General features: G+C 48.2%; 7 protein-coding genes and 1 non-coding gene across 8 annotated transcripts; 3 read left to right on the forward strand and 5 right to left on the reverse strand.

The window, feature by feature from the left end:
• Nucleotides 1–529: 529 nt before the first annotated feature.
• On the forward strand, nucleotides 530–1,212 carry RhiXN_11929 (Respiratory supercomplex factor 2; the record flags this gene model as incomplete). Its single annotated transcript, XM_043331744.1, has 3 exons — nucleotides 530–617; nucleotides 672–826; nucleotides 865–1,212. The coding sequence occupies 3 exons, from the start codon at nucleotides 530–532 to the stop codon at nucleotides 1,210–1,212; spliced, it is 591 nt and encodes a 196-aa protein (XP_043186505.1).
• A 216-nt stretch (nucleotides 1,213–1,428) lies between these two features.
• RhiXN_11930 (uncharacterized protein) lies at nucleotides 1,429–3,178 on the forward strand (the record flags this gene model as incomplete). Its single annotated transcript, XM_043331745.1, has 11 exons — nucleotides 1,429–1,490; nucleotides 1,551–1,556; nucleotides 1,621–1,794; nucleotides 1,849–1,959; nucleotides 2,066–2,157; nucleotides 2,196–2,347; nucleotides 2,397–2,443; nucleotides 2,508–2,680; nucleotides 2,737–2,747; nucleotides 2,799–2,863; nucleotides 2,920–3,178. 11 exons carry the CDS (start codon nucleotides 1,429–1,431, stop codon nucleotides 3,176–3,178), a joined length of 1,152 nt encoding a protein of 383 aa, XP_043186506.1.
• A 702-nt stretch (nucleotides 3,179–3,880) lies between these two features.
• Nucleotides 3,881–10,866, reverse strand: RhiXN_11931 (exosome complex exonuclease DIS3/RRP44; the record flags this gene model as incomplete). The annotated part of the gene is made up of 27 exons (XM_043331746.1): nucleotides 3,881–4,091; nucleotides 4,141–4,408; nucleotides 4,465–4,633; nucleotides 4,685–4,808; nucleotides 4,863–5,132; nucleotides 5,181–5,266; nucleotides 5,338–5,516; nucleotides 5,569–5,637; nucleotides 5,688–5,790; nucleotides 5,859–6,105; nucleotides 6,159–6,333; nucleotides 6,385–6,405; nucleotides 6,459–6,534; nucleotides 6,584–6,673; nucleotides 6,724–6,848; nucleotides 6,913–7,056; nucleotides 7,113–7,168; nucleotides 7,245–7,405; nucleotides 7,457–7,629; nucleotides 7,776–7,895; nucleotides 8,863–8,873; nucleotides 8,915–9,244; nucleotides 9,307–9,373; nucleotides 9,808–10,022; nucleotides 10,082–10,360; nucleotides 10,494–10,679; nucleotides 10,733–10,866. The coding sequence occupies 27 exons, from the start codon at nucleotides 10,864–10,866 to the stop codon at nucleotides 3,881–3,883; spliced, it is 4,089 nt and encodes a 1,362-aa protein (XP_043186507.1).
• Nucleotides 10,867–11,086: 220 nt separating this feature from the next.
• Nucleotides 11,087–11,682, forward strand: RhiXN_11932 (ubiquinol-cytochrome C reductase hinge protein; the record flags this gene model as incomplete). The annotated part of the gene is made up of 3 exons (XM_043331747.1): nucleotides 11,087–11,197; nucleotides 11,249–11,379; nucleotides 11,565–11,682. The coding sequence occupies 3 exons, from the start codon at nucleotides 11,087–11,089 to the stop codon at nucleotides 11,680–11,682; spliced, it is 360 nt and encodes a 119-aa protein (XP_043186508.1).
• Nucleotides 11,683–11,867: 185 nt separating this feature from the next.
• On the reverse strand, nucleotides 11,868–12,310 carry RhiXN_11933 (uncharacterized protein; the record flags this gene model as incomplete). The annotated part of the gene is made up of 2 exons (XM_043331748.1): nucleotides 11,868–12,219; nucleotides 12,282–12,310. 2 exons carry the CDS (start codon nucleotides 12,308–12,310, stop codon nucleotides 11,868–11,870), a joined length of 381 nt encoding a protein of 126 aa, XP_043186509.1.
• Nucleotides 12,311–13,603: 1,293 nt separating this feature from the next.
• RhiXN_11934 (transcription initiation factor TFIID subunit 5) lies at nucleotides 13,604–14,507 on the reverse strand (the record flags this gene model as incomplete). The annotated part of the gene is made up of 2 exons (XM_043331749.1): nucleotides 13,604–14,120; nucleotides 14,218–14,507. 2 exons carry the CDS (start codon nucleotides 14,505–14,507, stop codon nucleotides 13,604–13,606), a joined length of 807 nt encoding a protein of 268 aa, XP_043186510.1.
• Nucleotides 14,508–14,727: 220 nt separating this feature from the next.
• RhiXN_11935 (Vegetative incompatibility protein HET-E-1) lies at nucleotides 14,728–16,156 on the reverse strand (the record flags this gene model as incomplete). The annotated part of the gene is made up of 5 exons (XM_043331750.1): nucleotides 14,728–14,945; nucleotides 15,007–15,154; nucleotides 15,251–15,486; nucleotides 15,693–15,854; nucleotides 15,910–16,156. 5 exons carry the CDS (start codon nucleotides 16,154–16,156, stop codon nucleotides 14,728–14,730), a joined length of 1,011 nt encoding a protein of 336 aa, XP_043186511.1.
• Nucleotides 16,157–17,781: 1,625 nt separating this feature from the next.
• On the reverse strand, nucleotides 17,782–17,881 carry RhiXN_12459. The gene has a single exon. It is a non-coding gene; the product is annotated as a tRNA-Phe (tRNA).
• Between the last annotated feature and the right edge of the window lie 1,836 nt (nucleotides 17,882–19,717).

Consider the following 19,717-nt stretch of genomic DNA (forward strand, 5'->3'; position numbering starts at 1 on the left):
CACATCTAGTGCAAATTCAAGCCGAGGCCACGTTCAAAATGAATCGTGGCTGGACGTTTGAGTTCAGAGTGCGATATAATTCGGTTCGAGTGTCGCCCACCCCCGGCTCATGGCAAAGTGGTCCTTCAGGTGCCAAAAACCCACATCAACAAAGGATGCATTCATGGCAACATTGAATTTGTTGAGTTGGTCAAATCGAGAATTTAATGGGTACGTTCAATTATTCACGTTGAATGCTTAGCAGCGGACCTATTGCAGCTTCGCATATCGTCTGAATCATGTTACTGTAGGAGTGGGTTCATCGCAAGTACCTATCGAGCTCCGAGAATCACGTGCCATGATCGGCAAGCTGACGATCATCGCAATTATGACCGCCTTGCATAAGCATAAGTGCCCGCAACTTACTAGGTTCAAGCCATCACTGGCCTCTCTTACCACGACTCACAAAAGTTAAATTCTGTAAGCTCTTACGCACTTGTGTTCGTTGCGACAATTGAATTGAGTTCTGTCCAAATCAAAACTATCCGCAATGGCCAATAGCTATTACTTTCCGTCTGAAGAAACTTATGCACAGAAAGGGTGGAGGAAATGTAAGGAACAGCCGCTGGTACCGATTGGTGGGTAATATTGCGTTCGGACCGCTGTCAATCAAAGCCACAATCAATGAACAGGTATCTTCGCAACTTGCGTTGCGCTGATCGGGGCTACGAAGCATTTACGTTCAGGGGACCGGACCAACTTTAATAGGTTTTTGAGGTTCCGTGTGGTGGCACAAGGAATCACCGTTGCTGCATGTGTGGGTGGAACCCTAGTATATGGGCGTTATGTGAGTTCCAGAAATTTGTGCACCGAATTAAACTCAAGTACGATTATATCTTTTTACTATGCATCCGTTGTGTCAAATTGGACTCTACATCGCAGAACAAGCAGGAGAAGGATGCGGAGCGATTGCGAGATGAAGCGGAGTTTGCAGCGTACCAAGTTGCCAAGGCTACTGCAACAGAACCCCTCGGTCCACCTCCAACTACAGCAGCTCAACGAAGAGCGGAGGAAAGCATCGAAGATCTTGTCGCCCGCGCCGAGGCTCTTGAAAGAGCGCAGTCACGGAAAGGGAGTGCTCGGGATACATTGATGGCCGCACTAGCGAAACAAAAGGCTGAGAAAGCCGAGTGGGCGAAGCAGAAGGAGCAAGCAGCGACAACAGACAAATAGCTCAGTGAGGGCGGGAGTAATACGAATGGGCAATATACAACCAACCTATTCGAGAAAACCCGGGGGAAAATCCTCGTATGTCTCGTTAGACTTTCATTTTTATGATTTGTTCCGTACTCGATCGCATTTTGATGATCATTCTGTCTGTAAATGAATCCTATTTTACTTGGTCGCTGAAGGTCACGTGTGAGCCCGTGTAATTATCACCACGCCCTCATGTCCCTCAACCTCGCACCCAGCTATCCGCATCCCCCTTGGGATTTCAAGGATAAGGACAGGTGACTATTAAAAAAAATCGAAGCCTTAACCATCGTGACTCAAAATTCATGTCTTTCTAGTTTCGCGTGAGTAGCACTCCAGAGATCGCACACTATACTGGAAGCAACTATACTGTGTCATTTTGTATAGTTACGCAACGGTCGTCAAAAGATGGCCAGTTATAATTACTAATATTATTGATACGGTCTACCGCGCGGTGGATGCCGAGGGTAACTCGAGTCCGGAGAAGGTTGCAGAGGGCAAGGCATTAATCTCACAGCTTTCCAAGCTGAAGTATGATATGAGCCATGATCGACCTCTAGCGTAAGCGTATCATAATCAGTAAATATGGCATTCATATCACCTGATCGCGACTAGGGAGATACCCGAAGACGGAGGCCTCAATTCAAAAGTATATAATGACCGATTGCAAGATCTTGAAAAGTCGGGCAATAACACCTGGATGAAAATACCATGGTTATTTGGAGAGTACGTAGTACTTTTGAAACCAATTCTGTTCGCTATTAGATATATAAAAGTGACCGTTCAACTTGCTTGTAATACACAGGTGCTACCTTTATCGACTTTTCGATAGTATCTTTCGAGCAACGAAGCACTGGTCAAAATTCGACCCATTTTTTCAACAAAAGGAGGATACCTTTCGGGAGAGTGGGGCCGCAGTGCATCGTGAGTGATATTAATTTAGAAATACGGGGCACTTGTAGGTGGTATTAACGGATTATGGCCGCTTTTTCATGTATTCAATCGTCTTGAAGAGCTTGCGCAAGTGATGGTTGATATTGAAGGCCGCCGCAAGGAGTTCGAACAGGGTGGGGATGGATGGGAAGATAAGCTTGCCATCGTATTTGCAGAAATGGTACAGATGTGTCTCTGGTGGGTCCAAGTTTTACATAGATGTGTGCAAGCTCCCGGACGAGCTTCAGTCTTTTGCAAATGCCTTCGCATCACTTGGGTCTTTCTACTCTGTCTCTTGAAGTTTCGTTAGGAACAAATTACTGATCTTTTGCCATGGATAGGGGAAACGCAACGGATTTATCGATGTTGCCATCCATGGATCCGGCAGATGTTGCACTTCTCCAGGCTGTTGGTGAGGACAAGGCCCATTTGATCCTACGCAACGACGCAGGCGCATTATGGAACCACGTTCGGAGTTTAAGAGATGCAAGGTTGGACTTCGTTTTGGATAATGGTGTGTCTAAATATCACCAGTTTGGTGTACATGCTTGGCTGACTATTGGCTGTAAGCTGGATTTGAGGTAAGACATACGATGACGTCGAATTTTATTAACTTAAAACCGCACCTCTAGCTGTTCACCGATTTAGTATTCGCAGATTTTCTCATCACATTTACTCCATACGCTAGCAAAGCAGTGTTCAGTGAGAAGTATCTTCCATGCGAGCAATCATCCGTATTAATATTCTTTCAAGTCCCAAGCCAATCCCCTGGTTTGTTTCTGACGTCACACCAAGGGATTGGGATGCGATCTTTCGTGCGCTCAAGGATCCCGATTTTTTCACAATGCTCGATCCGTCTATGGCTCATCCCAATGCTCTAAAAAAGATGGTAGAACGATGGGAGGCGTATACCCAAACTGGCCTTTTTGCTCTCGCGCCTGAAGAGACATACGCGTTCTGGGCTGCCCCTGGCGGATACTGGGAGTCGCTCCCGGAATGGATGGAGAAGTAGTGGGTAAGATATTGGACGGAAGTGGGCTAGTCATCTTCAAGGTAACTATAATCGAAATCGGCTTGAAATTCAACTAGCTGATACTAGCTAATACTTTTAACTAGGGCGACCTGAAGTAAGCTTTGTGTTCTGTTAAAGGAAATGCCATAACTAAAGCGGTGGCATTTTAGCTATAGGAAACTTACTGGGGACATAAAATGGCCAAATACGACGCCATGGGAGGAAGCTATCGGTACGGTGAACCTAATTTCACTTATAGTTGATCCAATGCAGTGTTATCACACAGGGCCTTTGGCTGGACGATTTCCTTTGCTCTCGCTACGTACTTGCAAGGCTGACGTGGTGGTTGGGCTCGATAAAGACTTAGTGGAAAGACTTGATGGTGACCCAAAGGAGAAGGGTTGGAGAGCAGGCGGAAAGTAAGTGACCTTATGCTATTGCAGAGCACTGTTAGACGTATTTTTAGATACGGTTTGATCAGCTTCTCGAAGTGAGAAATAGACAAACCTCAGATGGTGATCAAGAATAGAATACTATGAGCTACTAAACATCTGGTTTAAACGGTAGAGCTTGGTTACACCAATCAATGTAGAGCTTATTGAAGAGTATTGATATATTCATGCTTTGTAAGAGAATGAATCTTATGTATGCTTCAGTTGTAGTATATGGAACGATTCGACGACAGGGGACACCGGTGCTGTACTAAAGCCCAACACTGCTAACAGGAGAGACCAAGGCCATTTTGACTTTGCCCCGCAGCGTGTTTTTGTCTTGCTCTACGCGAATTTTGACCCGGACTCGGTCAAATACAGCAACTTTGGCAGTGCCAGATGGACCAGGGAGAGTGACCGAATAAGACTCAGAATCGAATTCTTGCTCGTTCTTGAATGTGACAAGTCCTTCGATCCCCAACCTGTCACCCCCATGAGTATATAGGCTGGAGAGATGCCTTTTGAACTTACTTGGAAACAAATACCGCGAGACCATTCCTGAATGCTCGGATCACAAAAGCTTCTTCCACTACTCCTTCATTATCTTGCTGGGCAAGGTTCCTCGCTTTGAGCGCAAGTCCCACATAGAACTCCACACTGGCCCGCCCTGCCATTTGTGCCATACGATGACGACGATTAATTACAGACATAACTTGTTCTACGTGGGATTTGGTATGTAGCGTCGCGTGCAAAGGTGTGTATCCAATCGATGCTGCAAGTTGTCTATGGGCAAGTACGTCTGAGTGTGACAATCGTTTCATTATTTCAAGTACAAATTGTTTGTTAGGGACTCACCGGCATATCGCCTGATAGGGCTGGTGAAATGAGTATAAATCGGACTCGCCAACCCGTAATGACCAAAGGTTTCCCTAGATACGCTCCCAGCACAGAAGTACTCTGCTGACAACATGCAGCGGGTGGCCATGATACGAACAAGTGTATTAAATGCTGGTTCGTTCGGATCCTACGAAATCATTAGATGGTCCTTGGGATATCGTAGACAGTCATCACGTACCACACATTTATCCAAGGACGCGGCTAAAGCCCCTGAACTAGAGACATCCAAGGTCATCCCCTTCAACTTCATGAGTAAGTCTTGCAATTTCTCAAAGTTGCTGTGTGGTGGTGGCAAATGCCGCCTGAATGCGCATATATGAGTATATGCGACTGGACCAAGAAATGAGTATCCTTACCTCAGTACGGCGGTCCCGGGGAACGATTCCTGAATCTGTCGAGCAACGCTCACGTTGGCGAGAAGCATAAACTCTTCGACCAACGAATTTGTCTCTCGAAGCTCCTTTTGTTCTACATCGATGGGATCCGAAGATTCAGCACTGTCGAGGTGAATCTTGACCTCAGGAGAAGCAAGGTTCAGCGCACCAGCCGCCATTCGTTTAGCTTTGAGCTTGAGTGCCAGGGAGTTGAGCAGGCGGATGGATTGGGTCAATTCGTCGCTCATGGTACTAAATTTTTGTTATTCACGAATGGTCCGGGACTAGAGACACACTCACGGGTCGTCCTTTCGGATCTGAGCTTCCTCATATGTGAACGCTGCCTTGGAAGCATGACGATTTTGTGAATCGGACCTTGACAATGTCTGCATCGGGAGTTAATTCCTAGCGGCGTCAAATCAATTAAAGTCCAGGCTGTAAATTCATCACTGCTCACCCAGATAGCGGAGAAGGCCAATCTCTCTACATATGGACGCAGTGAACAGAGGTTAGTGCCCAAAAGACTGGGCAACATGTCAATTCGTTTATCGACCAAATAGACGGTCGTTCCTCTAGATGCTGCTTCGTTGTCCATCGGAGTATCAGGGTGTACAAAGTGCGAAACGTCGGCAATGTCTGTAGCCATAGGAATCAGCGAAGTTGAAAAAGAGTCATCTTCAGCACTCACGAACACCCGCCTCAATGTTTCCATTCGGAAGCTGCCTGGCATGAAGGGCATCATCGATATCCTGGCAGTCTACCAGAGTTCATTAATTTCGTCAAGATAAGAACCGTATTCTGACTCACTAGGTGGGTCAATACTACAAACAATCAAATCCCGCAGATCTTCCCTATCCCTCCACTCAGGTCGACCGCTTTCCTTGGGAGGTACGACCCACTGGTCTCCCTCCTTGGGCAAACAATCCAAGATCGCTCTCCCAAAAGGACGATAGGGAACATCAAACTCGAGTAACAAACTCTCTCGTTCGGCCTCTTTACTTTCTGCTTTGCCCAATGCGCGAACAAAGTGTCCGTCCGGGTATCGGGAGTGAGGGTCCCATCTGTCAAGGACACTAGGATTTTTTGGCCAAGAAGCTCAGGGGCTTGTCGAGTCCGTAGGCGAATTCGCGGAAGGGCTCGATCGACGGGTGTTGCAAAGACGGTTTGGACAGAGAGGATTGAGGAAGTAGTGGAGAGTGATGATCGGTCTATGTGGCATACGTACCTAGAAATCATATGAGTTCAAGAAAAAACCAAGTAGAAATATGAATATCTTACGCTCTCCAGTTTCTCTTCATTACACCTACCACTCTGCCCGTTGGCTGCTTCTCCTTGGGGTTTCGAGCCGCGGCGTCCCGGGCCGCTTGGCGTTCCTTGGCCTGGATAGCATCTTCATCGTCTGAATGCTCGCCTTCACTCGCCGAATCGTCAGGATTATCATTCCGCTGAGCAGCTATTCGACAAAATTAGAAACACCACAATGTGCAAGAAGAAAGGCTCTCACAATCAGCATCAATGACTGCATCTGCAGGGGCTTTCCATTCGATTCAGGTAAAAGCTCCACGACTACCAAATCACCCTGGACAGATCGATTCATTGCTTCCCGCCCCAAGAGTAAAACTGGTTTCGGGAACCCTGGGACATTGACCGAACCCTAATAAAGGTGTGAGTACGCGCTTATAGGCAACAAATTTTGAACACACTTCGAGGTAATTGTACGAGTTTGCATTAAAATAGCCTTGGTGTAAATCACCGCTCTTGACACCCGCAACGAGAGTTGCTTGCGGAAGATACTAAACTCGTTATCAGTACCCCAAGTCCTTGCTCCAGCAATGATTCGTACCTCTTCATAAAGTACCTTTCTTCGCCCTTGTTTCATCTCTACGTCTCCTTCGCCCCCCACACTCTCCGCGGCCAACAAATCCAACAACGCAGCGGAATTTTTCGTCCCGGTTACATATTCCCGAACTACCTCAAGCCTACATCAGACAAAAGCATACCAGAGGTCCAAAGGAACAAGAACCAAGCGCACCTGACAAAGTCCTAGTACCCTCTTTCGAAGCTCTCCGCCTGTTCTCAGCGTCGTCCGTCAAGAGAACGATCTCGGGCGATGAAGCCTGTTGACCCCACGCAGCAGCATAATGTTTCGCATACCAAGAAGCAGACACCCGGATCCCTAGCGTCCGGTTTAAACCTCATCATCGTTTCCCCCAAACCAAAATACGAACCCACCTCGGTCGTTCCGATCGTTCGGAGTCTCGTCGCGCTGCCTCACCACGGCCGTCTGCCTAGCTCTCTCTGTGTCTCAATAACCCGCCGCACAATAGAGAATAGGAAAATCAAAGTGTGAAAAAAGGTACTCACACATGAAACTCGTTGTAAAACACGTAAATCTGTTTATCTTCGCTCGCGATCAAACCCTTGAGTCTTGAATGCAGAGGCAACGATCGGTGTCGGACTTCGTCAATGACCGTTTGGAGGAGTATGATCGGGGGGTTAAATAATGGAGATTCGACCAGGTCCATCTGCGTTGTATCAATATCGCGCACAAGGCACAAAAGGAGAAACGGGCGCACCTGGTGTAGAATTACATTCGTATCGGGAATGATAAAATGCCCATTCGGAAACTGGGTATGCGTCAAGTCTCCGGCAGGAGCCAAGGGCGACTTGTGAGCCTCGGTAAAATTATAATAATTGACACTTTCAATTCCGCATTGGATATCATCCCGAACGTATCGTTCTCTCAAGACTGGGGTGCGGAAATTAAATGAGTAAATTTGACACTTTCGTGGACAAGTCGGAAAGTGGTACTGACCTTTCTCTCAAGACTGGGGTGGGAAATTAAATGAGTAAATTTGACACTTTAACGTGGACAAGCCGGAAAGTGGTACTGACCTTTGAGGACTTTTCCCTCGCTGTCTTTTTGTAAAACTTTCTCTGGGAAGACTGGCCATCCGCCAACGGTCTCTTCCGAATCACAATTTCGGCCATACGGGTCCAAGTGGCGGTGGTCAGCTGGAAAGAAACAGAGATAATCCTCAAATCACGTGGTACTTTCGCAGACAATCAGTGGCGGCAATCCTCCAGTTCGTGGCTACATACATACTCTCATCCAAAAAATCAAATCAAATCAAAAGAAATCACTATAATACAGTCAATAATCAAGCGAGAAGAGCGGGTAATATTATCTATCAGACAAAGGTATCCACTATTCCAGTTCAATGGGGTGGGGTGGGGGGGGGGCGTGCAAAAACTACGAAAGATCCTTCATATCTTCCGACCCAAGCACCACGGTCGGCCCAACGTCCTCCACGCCCCGTCGCCGCCATCATCTTCATAGGAGGAACGTAGCAGCTCCCGCACTCGTCTTGTAATCCAAAGTACATAACTCTCTTCACTGCGCCTGGAGACCCGAAATATACTGTCCCTCGTAGTCGGATCCGACTGGGAGTCTTCCCAGAGGAAATGGATTGAGTGGTGGACTATAGGCGGGAGCGGCGCAGTTCGAATTGTTGGAGAGAGCGGACGGCCCAACGTCCTTCCACGCCCCGTCGCCGCCATCATTCAGTAGGAGGAATAGCAGCCCGCACTCGTCTTGTAATCCAAAGTACTCTCTTCACTGCGCCTGGAAGACCCGAAATATACTGTCCCTCGTAGTCAGGATCCGACTGGGAGTCTTCCCAGAGGAAATGGATTGAGTGGTGGACTATAGGCGGGAGCGGCGCAGTTCGAATTGTTGGAGAGAGCGGAACGACCGGATGGGCGTGTGGAAAGTGAGACGAAGGAATCGGAATGGATCCATAGGGTTCGCTACGATGTAAAATCCTCAACACTTGGATGTTCCCCAATAAATTCGCAAGCGACTAGACCCGTCAGACTCCCAACTCAAATACAAACAGATCAAAAAAAAAAATCTCACAGGAAGCATCTCGTTACATCCCATATCAGCCACTCGAGGAGCCTGAGCACCTAAACCTAATACCCACACATTCTCTATGAGTTCAAGGGTCAGGGTTTAAATAACAAAGACATACTCCCAAAAAACCATCTTCCACCCGTCCGTACGCTCCTCATCCTCACACGTCCCCGGTTTCGGCCAACACCACACGACCAACTCGGTCGCGCCCGGAAACAGAGGGACCATCCACGCCGAATGCGCATCGACACACAACGTCTTGATACCCCGCATCGGCAAACAACTCGAAAACGCAGATCGCAAGTCGGACGTGAGTGCGTCTCGGAAAACGCGAAATGTGGGGAGTCGGAGGGCGAACGAGTCGAGGTGGGCAAGGGAAGAGATGAATGTCGCGAGTTTGGTGCCCAATGAACTGGATCCGCGGGCGAACATCTCAATGTCGATCATTCTGTTGTTCTACTCGTTAATGACCAGTTTATGGGGTAATAAGAGAGAGAGAAGGGGACGCACCGAATATACGGCCATAAATCATCCCTCGTCAAACCCACTCGATCCTCCTCTCCAACTCCCGCGCGCTCTCGCCAAGATCAGCCTATTCAGAGGCCTAGGCTCGTGGTTCCGGAATATCCGAATCGCAAGCGGGAAACACGCCGACGGAGGGCGTGGCACGTCAAAGACGCGGCGAGCAGCGAACGGTGGGATTCTCGATACCCTGGGGGACGAAAGGTATTTTCAAGAGAGGCGGGGCCAGTAGTTCTGCGATGAGCAAGAGGACGAGGCGGGGAGGACTTGTAATGTCGTGGCAGGGAGAACCGGCAGCGTCGTGGCGGGAAGAGTGTGCAACGTTGTACCACAGGACATCACACCAAAACAGCGCAGAAACCCTCGGATAACCAAACCTACAGACACACACACACACTTTCTTATATCTCTCTATCTATTCAAATACCGAGCACAAGGTCAGAACTCCCAAAAAGGACATATAGCAGACCCAAACCGGAACGGACTTACGACGGGGATTGGGAAATGGCAAGGAGTCTAAAAGAGGTGTGTGTGCGGGGGTGTTTATAGGTTGTGATTGAGAGAGGAGGAAGGGGGGAGAGTCCGAGTCCGGTAGAATCGGAGTATCCCGCTCGAGACCGACCGAACGCGGCAGGTGGAGGAGATGATAAAATGCAGGATGAGTAACCGAAAAGTAAATAAGCAGGATGCGATCGACGAGTGTACTAATTGGACCGAGGGGGGCAAGACAACTGATAATATAGATACACGAGGTTGGACAAACGTTGATGGGGTGCGTATGTTATCAACGGATCCAAGACCCAACTGGACGGATTTAATTCGGCTGACTGGTGAATGAACAAATTCAAGTGGCAGATTCGACCAGGGAACGAATAAATGCATGCTGTAAAGGAATGAATGGAAGGTCTGGCCTTGAAATTTATGAATTGCATAGGATATGTCGATCATAACGTAGGGAGACGTCACATCTAGTGCTTGGACATCGGATCCGTCGAGTTTGGTCGCGACCGAGATCGCGGCCACACGCGCATCCTGATTGGGTCTAAAACACGCCTAGAGAATCCTGGGCAAGCCATAAAGAGAGACCTATCCTAAGTGGCAAAATGGCCTACGAGTCGATATGAGTTTGTGTCTTGATAAAGAAACAAGAGTGACTCGCCTTGACTACTACATACGCCAAAACAGCGTTTGCCACATCTCCTACAATAGCCACCTCGGCTGGGGGATCGTCTTTACCCTTGTCCGTCTTTTCGAACCCGAACAAGCCATAGCGCCTGCCCACTCTTCCTGCCCACTGTTCTCCCTCTTGGATCCACTCGGCCGGAACGAGCTCAGCAACCTTGTCGCCCGCGCCCACAGCCCTCGCCCCAAAGAACACAGCCGCAAGGGGGATAATCGACGTGAGCTCATGTACCCCAAAGGAGAGAATAAGCGAGGGGAGCGGTGTCCCCGTTCGAGCCGATAGTCTCTGCAAAGCTGAACATACGGCCTGTTTCTCTCGGATACAGGAGGCCGATCCGTCGAATAGTATCTTCGCGTGAAACTCATGTACAGTAGATCAAAGTTTAAACAGAAATCGGTCGACTCTTTATTGTTTATATTTATATTTCTTGGACAAGGGGCCGATTCGAAACGGACAAAATCCGACCAACCCGATTTGCTGTGGGATGAACCCGGCTTCTCCCGGAGCACACATGTGCAAATTGCCACCTTGACATCTTCCCACTGTTCCGTACACACAACACTAAACTCTCCTTCGTCTATAGAAATGACGTTCTGGTCGAGCCTGTTCCCTACGCTCCACGCAGACGAGGAGCCCCCCAAGGAAGAGGAAGCTCAGGCTGAGGAGGAGGAAGAGGAAGAGGAGCCCGAGGATGATGTGCATTTATCCCCTACAATCTCTCCCCATCGAGTTAAATGTCATTTGCAGCCTCTTCCCGAGTTGCGTGAGGAGTGCAAGCAGACTGCCGCGTGCTCTGGGCTAGATAAGCACTTTGCGCATTGCACCGAAAAGGTCACGTCCGGTCAGGGGTTCAAGGGTGAAGATTGCGTCGAGGAATTGTGAGTGCCCTTTTCTTTTCCATTTCATTTTAATTCACCTGTTGATCAATTGGATTGGCAGCTGTAAGTGACAGGTTTTAGATGAAGAGAATATGTCTAACAAGAACTGTTTGACGCGTTGGTTGGTTAGTCCAGTGAGTATTTTGTATCTTTATGCAATGATCTACACACTGATCCGCATCTAGCCTCATGCACTGCGTAGACGTACGTCCATCCACACCACTGACAACGCTCATCTCACCCACACCTCACACAGAACTGCGTCGCCCCAAAACTATTCAGCAAACTCCGCTAGACCCCTAGACTTGTCATACTTTAAACGAATTGATCACATGCCGGGGTTTTGAACCAAGAAGACGTAGGGGGAAAAAGAGTGAAAAAATAAGATTTCGAAAACTAGAGTGCATTACATCGCGAGATAAAATGGATAGTCCGTTACACAAGCAAAATACCACCATTCCCCCACTTCCTCTCTTCTAAGATCAAGCCTACCAAACGGTCAAGACACAACCGAGAACCACGCCGACAGCACCCATGCCAATACCGACGCCCCTCGACACCCACTCGTTCCTCCACCCACCGAGCGCAGCATTCTCGCTCACAAACGTATACGCAAACTGCGCAGTCGGATTCGGTCCTCCCTTGAGCGTCACTTCGTTGGCGCCCGCATTGGCAGCTGCAACCGTTCCGGATGTGGGCGTCGAACCCGCGGCGAGGATGGAAAAGCGCTCGGACATCGAGTAGACGTTGCCGTGCGTAGAGTCGAGGAAGAGTACATAGTAGTCGTCGCCCGTGGGTACACTATCCAAGTGGATATTCAGATGTTCCATGATGTCGAGACTAGAATAAACCAGAGTCAGTGGCCATGCCGAATTGAAAAAAAGGGCCGAGTAAAAATAGACGTGGATTCGGTAATCCAATTGGGAGACATGGTTGCAGTCACCGGTGCGGCATCTCCCCTTGAACAAGCAACGCAAATCACTCACCGTTCCGCGCAACAAACAGCAGTCCATCCGTCTTTAGTCTCGCAAGCTCAATGTCGAACTGCGTCACGCCCTCAAAGGCAGATACCCAGCTCAGACCGTTTGATTGCCCGATTTGCCAGGGATGTTGTGGAGACGGCGTTTTAATTTTGAGATAGGCTGTCCAGGATACGTTTTTTTATAGCACAGAGAGACGAGCGAGCGAGCGCGTAACCAGGTCGTGACCAAGTGTCAAAACGAGAGAGAAAAACCACAAGCGATATATAGTCAGCTCTAGAACACACATGCACACTCGAGATAAAACTTTAAAACGCACTCGGACTTCCTCCCAACACACATGGCACAACGGCCATAACTACGGCCAGCGCCCAAGTCAAGCAACGCATCTTTTTCGGTGTGTGGTAAAATGAACAGCTGAACGGTGGTATTGCTGTGGTTCAAAACTGGCCGTCCTCTTTTTTTTTTTTTTTTTTCCTTCTGTTTCTCCCGTCGAGACGTGAAAGTTTGACCTAGACCGATTAAGATAGAGCGAATGACAAGGTTGTGATAGATGGCTGAAAGACCTAATTCAAAAAAGGGGTCTGTTCTCTTGCGTCGGGTAAAGTGGGGTGTCACGTGCAAAATGGGGAATTTCAGCGCGTGGAAGAGCAAAGATGTCACCAACGAACCGCTCCGTAGTTGCACTCGGAGTCGCGATGGAGATATGGGGTTGATACGACTCTAGAATAGCGACGGAGAGAGTAGGAGGTTAATGCTGTAGGCATTCTGGCTGTCAGATCCTAGGTAAATTCATTGTGGTGGGTCCCATACATATATCAATCTGGGCAGGCACGAGGGACCAGTCAAGCTCGCACCCAATAGTACCGCTGCATATTGGACGCAACCACCTGAAAGCATACTACCAGGGCATATGTAGAACAAAATCCAATCATTTGCCAGGAAGTCCCTTAACTGGATAAAAGTAACCTCTTGCATCTGGTGCTTAGTTTCTGAAGGCATCGCAAACGCATAACCCTATGATTTGTAGAAGAAAATAGTCTTTTCAAGACACCTGAAGTTTCATAAATACATTCGACACTCCTTCAGACTAGAAATACATCACTCAAAGCTCATTCAGTCGCATATAGCACTTTGTCCACTCTTTTCCCAGGAGGAGTTTCTGTTTGGGAATAATAAGAGAGCCACTGCCGGTGATAGACGGAATGATTGAGTAGTAGTGTTGATTTCGAGTATGATGTCATCTAGGTTCCACACTCGAATACATAACTCGGGCTCTCATCAAGTGAGAATGTCACTGAATTAATCTTGTCGGTACAGCCTGTAAACGGGCCCGAGGCGAGCTCGCCGGATTCGATACTGCAGACCCGGACGGTACGATCCTTGGAGGCCGTTGCGAGGCGTGTATCATCATGAGAGAAGCTCGCGGTAGTGACCATGTCTGGATGCCCTTGAACGGCCCGACAACGGCGCTGGCATCCTCGGTACTCAGCACAGCCGTGTTCAATGATGGGATAACGTTGATTGACATTTTGAGTGGGGTCTGCACTCGCATTATCTTGGAAGTAAGCGATCCTTGCTGGGATTCCCATATCCAAATGCTTTGGTCCCGCTGAGAATATAGCCGTCTGCATGTCCGACATCTGATCTTCAAACCAGCGAGGAAGTATCAGACCTTTGCTGAAGTTCCAGACACGAACAGTGTGATAGAGGATCCAGAGATGACGCGAGTTCCATCGTTCGAGTAGGTCACCGAGTGTACTTTATTGGTGTGGCCAGAAAATGGGCCTGCAAAGGGTGTGCCGTCGTCAATGTCCAATATCTAATGGTTGCGTCGTCCGATCCCGAGGTAGCATACGCGCCATCGGGCGAGATTGCCACCGAGTTCACGGGGCAGTGTGGGCCTTCCAATGGTTTCGTCGCCGGTGTTCCGTCAGATACGTTCCGGGTCCGGGTGGCGCCATCACTTGAGCCTAAAAAAAGGTGTTTGCTGCTGCGGGTGAAGACCAGCGATGTAACATAGGCAGTATGGTCCTTCAATGGGGTGAGAACGGGAGCACCGTTAGACCCATTGACGAATCGGATGGTGCTGTCTTCTTGGCCAAAAATGGAATGTATTTGCCGTCTGGAGAGTAAGTCGCGCAGCATGCAAGTTTGATATCTTAGACCGGGTGCTGCGTGGAACGTATACCGCCGGTAGCGTTCCAGAAACGGGTCGAGTCCTGGCGTGAGGCTGAGACAGCATAGCTACCATCCGACGAGAACGCAGTCGAACAAGCATAAGGTTTGTCTCCACAAAATGGGTCTGCCAGGATCTTCCCATTACGAGTGCTGCATATCCGCAGCCTTCCACCTCTTGATGCGGTGGCTATGCGTGTGCCGTCGCAGAAATAGGAGGTGGGACAACGCAGCCGGTGATCGTCAAAGGCCCCATTAAGAAACCAGTGTCGTCTCCCAAATCGCGCCCATTGATCTCGAAGGGTCCTAGTACCAGGTCGCCACCGTGAGCGTTGCGGGTGCTGAGATTGTCACCATAGCATCCAACAGGGGCATGTGCACCTTGAGGGTCGTATGCGACCGAACATACTAGCGATAGAGTGCTCCAGGTCGCTAACATAGCACATTCTCTGCTATCCATAAGGCTAACCTACACTTGCAGCAGCCCACGCGTGCACTTCCAGTAGTGCTGATACACCAGACTGGACCTCGGACAAGACGGAAGCGATGAGACGTAAATGTGGGGCGTCAAGCGCGAGACTGAGTTCGCAGTAAGGCCTGTGAAAAGTTGAGACAGTCTTCGACCAGAGTCATGAATTCTCGGCCTAGTCCGACATCCTATGTTCTGCGCTCGGTCAGGCTAAATAACAACTGAGCCGAAGCTATAATCTCACCACCAGCCAGTCCTTTGCCTTTATAAGCGTCCCGATCTCCATGGTCGTCTCTTGCCTGATATCTATCACGTCCATCCAGAACAGGAACTGGTTCGACAGGAAATCTCCCAGGATCTCCAGTAGATAGTCCGTTCTCAGAGCCAGCTCAAGACGGTTGCCCCCGTAGCGGCACGTGCGCATCAAAGTTGACGGTATATGCGTTCTGATTCGGTCTTCGATATCGACCGCATCCTTGTCTACCACAAGCGAGGACTGGAGGTTACATATATTGAACCGCAGCTGCTCCTGCATTGCCGAGAAGCATCGGCGAGCGAGTCACTGGCTGTACTCGATTTGATCAAAAAAGTCCGAGCCGGCACGCTCGTTACTGAACACGAAGTCAGGGAACGAGGCGTGGAGTATGGAAACGAGCTTGGTTTGGTTTGACTGATGGACGACAGACCGTAGAGACCGAAGCGCATATACTCTCGCTCCAGGCCATTGATCTCGGCAAGAATGACGATTATCTCGATGCCATTCGGCTCCTGTGCGACCAAGACGGTCTGAAGCACGAATCGTATATCCTCTTTCTCGCCATCCTCCGGGGCATACTCTTCGCCCGAGGCTGATTGAATATCTGTTTATACAGTGTATCAAGGTGTGCGTGCTTTTCGAGGCACTGGGTGTCAACACTGGGACAGTCTCCAGTCGTTTCTGGGGCTCTCCCGATGTTACAAAGCGTACTAGCATGGATGCATAGGTGAATAGCGCCCCCGATCGTTCGACAAGCTGATCAATTTCCAAGGGAGTGGCTGACGTAGACGATAGTTCTCCTTTCAGGAATAGCTCGATGTCTGTTCGTACCAGTGACCTCTCGATCTTGTGAAGGTGTATAACCACGCGAGACTGGCTGTTGTGCTGCATCATACTGGGATATATCGGGCTCTGGTCGACTGGTCACTAGTAATTCAGCGGCACGCCTGTTGTGCATCGGAATATCAGGTCCGCCACCCGCTCCACTTCCATCTGGGTTTCATACTCATTGAGCGCATCGATCACCAAAAGGGTGTTTTCTGGTAGTGCGTCCTTCACTTTGCTAGTGAATTTGAGCAAGATTGCGCACGGAGGGTTTCTGACCGCAGCTTGCGCAGTCTTCTCTTCTTTGTCCACCAGGCGAGGACATTGCCGGATAGATGGGTGCAAATAGTCGTCAAGTTGCTCTTCCTGTTACCTCCGCGGACCAACCCATAACGTATTGGTGTTTGACAGTAAGAGGGAGCCCAAGTCTATATATGTTCAGCTTGTCCATGAGATCCAATGAAAATGTATGAGCCAAGCAGTATGTGTACTGTGAGTAGCTAGCTAAAATTGGAGATGAAGCTTGTTGTGGTTAGAATCCAACAAACCAAACGTTGGCACAACCATTGGGTGCCGGGTGGCGCCCATCTTCGGCAATAAGTTCTGGGACAGCACACCGGAAAATCCAGGTAAACTATAGATTAGATATGATTCCTTTTTCACATCAAGTCCCTTGATTCTTAATCCCGGTACTTCACCACCATAGTAATTGCCAACCATAGTTATACTGTATCTTCAGTTGAATACTGGATCCATGGAATGGCGCCAACTCCTTGTGCTGACTGCTAAAAGATATGACCCAACAAAGGGTAGATATGACTGTTCCAGTTATTGTGGGTCTCTTGCTATCTTGACACTGGACCAGGGATTTAATTTCCGGACGGAAGTGAATTAAGTGTCATTATGCCATGTATCGGTGTCTCAAAAAAGGACTACACTAGAGCAATCACAAGAAAAAATCAAAGTCTAATCCCACGGAGATTGATATGATATCATCCGTGTCTATCAGGTCAAAGCCAAAATAGGGATTACGAGGCTTATTGAAGGTGCTATCATCTCATTCTCGCTTCAAATCACCTTTCAAGTCACCTGTTGAAGACCGTTCAGTCCAGTCGTCTACAAGTGCCGAGCCCACTTCTCCTAATATAAATTATGTATAATTTCACGTCCAGGGAGGATGCGCGGAATGTACCTCAGGCAATCTTATCACCCAACCTTGCTTGGTCCAGACTTCGACACCCGTCATGATACCTTAAAGGCACTTTGAGTTTCGGCTCTCTAAGGTGCTGTAAAATATATGCGTTCTGTTTGATTTTATGTATCTGCATTTTTGTGTCAGATAGTCCTGATTTTGGGCCCAAGGTATTCGTTGGCTTGGTATAAAAATCAGCACGTTTTATCTTTATTTATAGCCAATGTATGTTGAAGCAGTCAACTGGTGATTCCATATGCGTTTTCTTGCAAATTTCTTCCTAATAATATGGATACTCAGATTGGATCATAGCAAGTTATACATGCATATATGAGGACTTTACAAAGCCTGTGCATTTTGACATCACATATATCGCAGTGCAATACAAGCACCAAACTTACATAGGCCCAAGGTAAACTAAGATTGTTAAGCTATACCCATAAAATTCCCTTTTTGAAGAATCAACACATGTCTTTAGCTCAGAAATTGAGTGAAAAAAGAATGCCACGAACCTGGATTGAACAGGTGACCTGTAGATTGCTACCCAGCAAGTCTCCTTGCTTAGCTTCAGTCTAACGCTCTCCCAGCTGAGCTACCGCGGCTTGTCGTCTACCTGCTATCAAAATACTATATCACGTGCAAATTGACTGAGCTGATTGATAGCTGCGGGTAGTAATCCTTCTTATGACACGCGCTGGAAGGTTTCCCTATGAACGATCACCAAATATTGACGATCGACTCTCCCCAGAGATGCTGCATATCCCATATTCGTTCCGTGGAAACTGGACTTCGATAGCGCCGAAGACCGAACAGTACAATTTGGCTGAGCTTCAGTATTCACAGAAAACCTCGATCGTTGGCGCTTGCATGTACTCTCGCAGGACAAAACGCTGCGAGAAACTAGTTGAATTTATGAGTATATTTATGCTTACAATGGAATACTAGATGTTTTGGGATGAAGATTGTTGGATTATGGGAAAGTAGCAGCCTCGCAATGCAAGTACAGAACTTCACTGAACAGAATAACCTGTGGTAAACATGATAAACGCCAAAAAGACATAAAATCCGCATGACGTCTAGATCTTTACAGACACATCCGCTCAAAAACGCAGAATCAGCAACTCGATGGCGCGCAGGGATGAGCCCGTCATGAGGATTCGTGGGACCACTGATCGGATTTTACCGGCACTCCGCATACAACGCCCGATTTTTATATCCAAAAAATCCGTGCTTTTGGGGCTCGCCGCGAAGCAAGAGGCAGGTCTTAAGCTCTTCTTCTTCTTGAACCTTTTTTCTGTAGACTAAAATTATTGGCTGGTATATACGTGTGCAGACGGTCACGGAAAGAGTGCGCAGCACAGTTAGCTTCAGTGGTCAATGTGGGTTCCACGTGCAAACAAAGTTTACCATAAGCAATATTATGAGCGCTATCAATCGAATCCTTCAATTAGACGCCACTTCAGACAACGAGGGTTTGGCACAGAGGTCTGCTGTGACTTTTCACGGTTACATTTGTAGTGTGTGAGCCACAAACTTGGTATGCCATGCATTCGGAGTTTCGGGGATACACTTGGATCTCAATCGCTCTCGCGTGAAATCTGTTCTTTGTATTCCAATGGATGGGTTATTCTCCTTTCGTGGCCTTCATCAAACCGTCCTGAATCTAAGTACCCCAGACAATCTTCTCGCGTGAAATCTGTTCTTTGTATTCCAATGGATGGGTTATTCTCCTTTCGTGGCCTTCATCAAACCGTCCTGAATCTAAGTACCCCAGACAATGGCTAGTATACTAGGGTAATTGAAGGTCCGTTGGGCCGTCGCCTTGTTCAGGGGGCTGGTAAGGACCAAGTGGTATGGGGCTCGCCGATCGGCGTGACTTGGTGCATCTGTTACCTCGTTGTCCCACCCCACAGATTTACCCGATCGTTCTTGTCACGCACTTCCAACGGTCAATCAAACACTATAGACTTGAGGGGTGTGGTAATCCAGCCTTTTTCGCTAAATTGGCGAAGAGCCCACGTGAAATCACGACTTTCTATCTTTAGATGTCCGTCAGGTAGGTTCATATCTTGAAAATATACAATTAAAATCGGATTTTGACAGACGTTGGAGTGCAACAGTTTTCGCCATGGATGAAACCCAGACCAACGTATCTCTCGGATGGAATCGAGGCCCCACTTGGTGCACACGTTCCAATATCACGATACCGATAGGCGCTGTGCACATTTGACAAGACTCCACATATATAATCAGCACGACCAGCCTCGTGTTTTACTCGTGTTGCTTCCTGGTAATCACGGAGCATGCCCAAATATGAAGCACGTATGAGCTTAAATCTTTGTGTTCTGTAATACTTATTGCCAGGCAAATAGCTTACACGAATACATATATATTCGCATTTTGCTATCGCCTGTGTCACTAAAACACAGACTCCAATC

Source organism: Rhizoctonia solani, chromosome 15 (assembly GCF_016906535.1).
Source record: "Rhizoctonia solani chromosome 15, complete sequence".
NCBI classification, from domain to species: Eukaryota; Fungi; Basidiomycota; class Agaricomycetes; order Cantharellales; family Ceratobasidiaceae; genus Rhizoctonia; species Rhizoctonia solani.